At 33.0% G+C, this 6775-nt stretch overlaps 1 protein-coding gene across 1 annotated transcript; it reads right to left on the bottom strand.

Moving 5' to 3' along the window:
• Window positions 1-4486: 4486 nt before the first annotated feature.
• On the bottom strand, window positions 4487-5419 carry LOC105861291 (olfactory receptor 5M3). Its single transcript, XM_012746679.3, has one exon. It carries the CDS (start codon window positions 5417-5419, stop codon window positions 4487-4489), a length of 933 nt encoding a protein of 310 aa, XP_012602133.3.
• Between the last annotated feature and the right edge of the window lie 1356 nt (window positions 5420-6775).

The raw sequence follows: 6775 nt of genomic DNA on the forward strand, positions 1-6775 counted from the left end.
TGCTTTAATATGGACTGAGTCTGGTTGCCTATGGGGAAATTTAAAAAAATAACAAAAACAACACACACACACAAAAAAAACATATGAATTGATTTGTTTTAGTCTTGAAACTTTTAATTTGCATCTATCCTTTTATAGTTCAAATAATTTAAAAGCATGGTAGGTTTTGCAAAATGTCTAATATGGGGATTAAAATTCTATCTGTAAAATTAATCAGGTGCACAAGATAATACTCACTGAAGCTTTTGTTCTGGTCTAAGTTTCCCCTTCATATAGATATGTCCATGATTGTAGCATATCTCTTGTGGCCCATTGTAAGAGTGAAAATAGCTAGAGACACTGATGGTCATGAATTTCTTGTGTTAAAAATGTTGACCTCTACTGATGAAACCATATCCTCTCCTTAACAGAATTTGACTTGCATTAATGGTACTACTATATGAAGTATAAAATACATAAAATAAAGCATCAGGGCATCTAAGAAACATAAACTAATACTGCTTCAATTTTGTTTAGCTGCTGTGTGATGTGGGTATTTCTCTTTTTCTATATATCATCATTAAACTTGTGGTATTAGAATTTGTCCTGTTTACCTTGAAACTCTGTAATCTGCCTTGCTTAGTGGTGACATTTAATAGATATTTAGAAAGAGTTACACATATGATTTTTAAAGTGATCCTGATCTCTGTATTAGCTTCACATAATACAATAACCCAATAATACTATTAAAACTCTCTAAGAAAGATTTTTTTTTCTTGAGGCAGCAGTCCCAGTTTTATTCTATTTGTATGACTGGCTAATATTGAATATTCGCTAAATCTTTTGCCTGCAAAGTTCCTATTAAACAGATTCTATTTCATGTGCATTTCAGAAATGAGGAAACTGAAGTGCTGAGAAATTAAGATGGTCTCCCTGGGTCAGAAGTCTTCCAATTGGCAGGATATGAATGCAAAAAATAATAATAATTTTACTCTAGTGTTATAGCCTTAATAATCTTCTACTGCTGCCTCTTAGAAAACCTATTCTACTATTATATTTCTTTTCATTTAAAATGTAGTTTGCTCCTCCTCCACAATAGAAGAAGTTTATCTTTTCCATATAATTCACCCTCCATGGACTATTTAAAGCTGTTTGTGGTCTCATAGCAGGTTTGACCACAGGGGTGCTAGACCACAACTTCTTCCTGCTTCTCCAGGTTAGGTGATACCATCGACCTGGATCAGAAGACAGTGACTTCTTGGGGAGAAACTATTTATTACCTATATGTGTATCATCCATCAAAACAATCAGGAAATGTGAATGTTTAACTTATAAATAAGAAAGCAAATTCATTTTCTATTAACATTTCAGGAATTTCCCATGAAGAAAAACAGTGCAGGTACAAATTACTGGACCAATCATTCCAACTGACTCAATGTCCCCAACCCCATTCATATATATTTTAAAACAATATTGTGAAAATTAATAGTCTTTATTAGCCAATAAGAGTAAAAGGACAACAAAATGAGGAAAAAGAGTTTTGTAAATCCTCATTATAACAAGCTCATTCTTACAAATTTTTTGAAGACGCTATGGATAGAAATATGAAAATTTTCCAGTAATATCATTCCAAACAGCAAAATACTTGATAACAAATGTCTATGAATAAAGTATTAGTTTTTTCCTTAAAGTATGGAATAAAATTTAAAGATTTGACTGCATCAATCTGTATTGCAAACAGTGAAGAACTTGCAGACCTACCTTCAGCATAGGAGAATAGCAAATGGAAATTTCTCACTATTTATTATATAATAAAGTCTTGAACGTTAGGAGCTTTGGGATCATGTCTCTAAGGAACTATCCAAGTTATTAGGGAAGAAATAATAATTAAAGTGTTAGCACTATCTCACGGGTAGGAGAAGTTAAGGAGTGTTGATGGGAAGAATAATTCTTAAATAAAAGTGAGATCAAAATTCTTGATCATGTTATAGTCTATCTCCCAATTTCACATAGATTCTGTCCCCTTTCATTGACACATTGACAAAATTATGCATCTCTGCAAATATGGTTGATTTGTGTCACATAACATTTCAGGGGCTTTATTATTGTGCGAATGTTCTATACAAAACACAACATCTGTCATGATAGATGATCACAGAAATGCATATACTAGCTGACAGTTTCAGATGTCCGATGCCTCAAAGAGTAAATCACTTGTCAGTGTCTGGAAGAAGGACCAAAAGTAGAAGTCATTGCTGAAATGGGAGATGATCCTTGAAATCAGACAGGTCTGGAATTATACTTTTACTATACCACTTTAAGTGACCTTAGACAAGTAGCACAATTCTGAGCCTCAGTGTCCTCATCTGTAAAATAGGAAAATTATTATCTTACACTGTGGTTGAGAAGATCTTGGGTAATGTAGGGATAACTCTCTGCCCCATGTGTGTTGCATATGAAGCATACAAAAAATTGACATAGGTGTGCATTTTCACCTCTAAATAGTTTACAAGTACTATCTTACCACCTCAGTAGAATTGTGACTCATGTTATCCTTACTTTGAAGAATAAAAATATGCATATGTGAAATAAGTATAAGTTTAAACTTTCACCAAGTTTAAATACCATAAAGCCAAGGAACATGGATACCATCCAGGATTGTTTAAATTCTAAAATACATACTTCCTCCATTTAGTATAGAAAATTATGAACAGGGTTGTGCTCAGGAAATTTTTTCTCTCCAACACCCAGAAATCTTGTCTCTTTTTACCTATTATGAAGAAAATTCATTCTATGAACTTGGCAGTAGGAAATTTTGATATAGTGAGTATACAATATCTCACAAAAATGTAAATTGGAAAAGAAGAAAGTGTGTATGAGAGAGAGAAAGGGAGAGAGAGCGAGAGAGAGAGAGAGAGAGAGAGTAAGAAATATAGAAAAGAAACTGAGACAGAGAAAGGTAACTGGGCTTTATGGTGTAATGTTAGAAATGTGTAAATATATTTAATCTGATAGATGTAGAAATAAATGTAACAATACCATTTATTTTATTTTTATTTTTTACTTTTGTTTATTTCAGCATATTACAGGAGTACAAATGTTTAGGTTACATATATTACATTTGCCCCACCCAAGTCAGAGTGCACACTGCACTCATTAGGTGCGTATATATACCCATCCCTTTGTCCCCCTCCCACCTGCCTGACACACAATGAATGTTACTACTATATGTGCACCTAAGTGTTGATCAGTTAATACAAATTTGATGGTGAGTACATGCGGTGCTTGTTTTTCCATTCTTGGGATACTTAGTAGAATGGGTTCCGCTCCATCCAGGATAATACAAGTGGTGCTAGATCATCATTGTTTTTTGTGGCTGAATAGAACTCCATGGTATACATATACCACATTTTCTTAATCCACTTATGTATTGATGGGCACTTGGGTTGTTTCCACAATTGTGAATTGTGCTGCTATAAATATTCTAGTGCAGATGTCTTTTTTATAGAATGCATGACATAGACTTTAATGAAGTTGCTAAGTTCTAGCCTCATGCTTATACTTCATGAAATGAGGTACAAGAGAGATGTAAAACCATGTTAATATTATTATGACACAAAACGTTATTGCTAAGAGCAAATAGTTCATCCTAAATATTTGATACCTTTCAAATGCAAAAATTAGCTAGAATATGTAACTACCATATCTTAGACACAGATTTGCCAAATATTCCACAAGAATATAAATTTAACTTATAAAGTGGAATCTGGAGAGCCCTACATTTACAATGAAAACATCCATCCACTAATTCTCCTACTCAGTCATACTGAAGACACTGCCCGGTGACTGTGCATGGTTGGACCAGTGGCAAGAGTTAAAATTTGGAAGATACTAGAATCTGTGAAACAGAGGCACTTACCATGCTGTGTCTCTTAAGAAACATGAAAAAAAAAAAACTAAAAAATAATAAAAACAATAACATTGCTATCTTCAAGGTAGTGTCTCTGAATAGAACTAACCCCACAGAATGAAAGAAGCATTAAACAATAAACAGTCTCATCACCATTAGCGAAACCACTATTTTTATTCTTAATGCTAGAAGCTAAATTATTTTGATTTTTTTTCTGCCCCAAGTTTGTTTCTAAATGGGAAGATAAATATTTCCTAAATCCACCCATGGAATTTTTGAATAAGAAAAAAAGGCTTTTGGTTCTAGCTAAATATTTGAGCAATTTCAGCAATTTCAGTTAGTGCAACTAGAAACTTTGGCACGCATGACCTTTTCAATTAATTTATACATTTAAATTAATCTTCACTATTTGCTTCACCAGGAATGAGTCAATTTACTTACTTTTTGCCAGTTTACATCATTATTTTTCCCTTTCCATTCCCTTTTCCTTTCCATTTTCAACTCCCAAAACACCTTTAGTTTAATGTTGCTATGTAACATTCCTGGCTAATACCCTGTCTCCAAACAAATTATAGAAGACATTAATTCGATTTTATTTTATTTTGTTAAACATGTTCTGTTGATCACTTTGCTCATGGCTTCTTTCACATCCTTGTTCCTCAGACTGTAGATCATTGGATTCAGCATGGGGATCACTGTGGTGTAGAACACAGCCACCATCTTCCCCTGCTCCACGGACTCCTCTGTGGGACGTCGGAGATACATGAAGATCAGAGTACCGTAAAATATGATGACAGCTGTCAGATGGGACCCACAGGTGGAAAAGGCCTTCTGTCTCCCTTCCGCTGAGCGCATTCGGAGAATAGCAACGAGAATGAATAAATACGAGATGATAATTACAGTCAAGGAATACGTGAAGTTAATGCCAGCCAGTATGATCATCGTATATTCTTTTACGAAGGTCCCAGCACAGGCCATCTTGATGAGAGGTGGGTCTGCGCAGTAGAAGTGGTTGATCTCAATTTTCCCACAGAAGTACAAGCCGTAAGTCCACAATGTTGCTGCCAGACTAGTCAGGAATCCATATATGTAAGGGAAAGAAATCAGTCGCATGCAGACAACCCTTGACATTTTGCTGCCATAGAGCAGAGGGTTCCCAATCGCCATGTATCTGTCAAAGGCCATCACAGCAAGAATAAAAATTTCTACATGGACAAGAGCAATGAAAAAGAAGCACTGCACTAAACATCCAGCGTAAGAAATCGTTTTTGTCTCTGATAACAAGTTTTCCAACATTTTAGGGGTGACATTGGAAGAAAACCACACATCGACAAATGACAAATGGCTGAGGAAAAAGTACATGGGGCTGTTAAGCTGTGGACTGATCTTAATTAACATTATCATGCCAATGTTGCCCACCATGGTGATAATGTAGACCAGAAGAAAAATGATGAAGAAGAGAACTTGCCATTCCCGACGACTGGTTAGTCCCACAAGAATAAACTCTGTCACATCGGTGAAATTGAGCATTTTCTGAATTTTAAGCCAATATGAGTTAGAAACCTGTGACAACTAAAATGAAATGAAAAATTGAAGAGTTACTCATTTATTAATTTATGTCTTTATCCATGCCCTCATTCATTGTTTTTTATTAAATATTTATGATCATATTTTGCCATTCTTCTCAGCAAATCTTTTCTGAGCACCTGTTATATGACAGGCTCTCTGTGGTTACTATTAATATGATGAGTATGTATATCCTATTATATAACAGTTATACAAAGTTTAGTGATTGAAATGTGCTTGTATTAAGTATTGTGAGTAGTCACACTTCCAAAACTACTTTTTAAACATCCTGTTTTTCCAATGTTGGCATGTTTGGTAGTTTTATATTTTTTAAATAATTATAAGGAGTCATAGTTCTCTTTCTAACATAACTCAAAAATTGTGGGTTTATTTGCTTACCTGATTTCTTTTTCACTATAAATATATTATTCATGATTAGAGATGAAATCCACTTAATGAAATAATTCATCAGATACAAATTTAATCAATCTCATACTTTCATTATGTTAAATTAAAGAACAAAGTCAAGTTAAAGGGTAAACCATTTACTTTCATACTTCATGCACATTTCCACAAACATAGCATTTCAGATCAGGGTTGAAATTATTTTAGTTTTAATATTATTTTAATACTATTAAAATAATTTTAATTATTTTAATATTTAAATTGAAATTATTTTAATTTTTAAAATTATTTTAGTACTCATTGTTACTTTAATCGATTATTTAAATGGAAAAATTATTAATATCTTCACACCATGAACAGAAACATTTTTTAGTCATAGGTGATGGTTTAATGTATGTTCCTTATATTTTATGGTTTTTAATTTACATAGATATTATATATCATACTGAATTTCTCAAAAACTATTTTAAATATACAATACATTGAAATAAGTTAAAATATTATATGCCTTTGAATTTTAATTCAAAATTTCAGTATACTAACAATTGCATTAAAATGAAATTTATATCTAATTTTTTCCCCCATGGGATAATTCTGACATTAGAAAATTTTACTTTCAGAGGACTTGTGAGAGGCTTTATATAACTTATCCCCTCTGAGCAGGCTTAGGAAATTAATATGAATAGCACTTCATTTTTCACCTACGCTAAGAATACTAGAGCCATATTAGGCTATTCAATATAGTAGTATTAGGTCTTTCAACAATTGTTCAGTTCCTATTAACATGAAATTTTATGGTTCAGAAAACACTTTAAGTCACTTTGTAAAACCTCATAAGGCATTAATTTGTTTATTTACGCACGCTTATAGAAAATAATTAGGTATTTTTTCAAGTTCCAGACACAGTGCTAGATG

This window comes from Microcebus murinus, chromosome 4 (genome assembly GCF_040939455.1).
Source record: "Microcebus murinus isolate Inina chromosome 4, M.murinus_Inina_mat1.0, whole genome shotgun sequence".
NCBI lineage: Eukaryota > Metazoa > Chordata > Mammalia > Primates > Cheirogaleidae > Microcebus > Microcebus murinus.

Excerpts from the sequence above, each read along its gene's own strand:
- LOC105861291 (XM_012746679.3), bottom strand. The coding sequence starts at position 5,419 with ATGCTCAATTTCACCGATGTGACAGAGTTTATTCTTGTGGGACTAACC.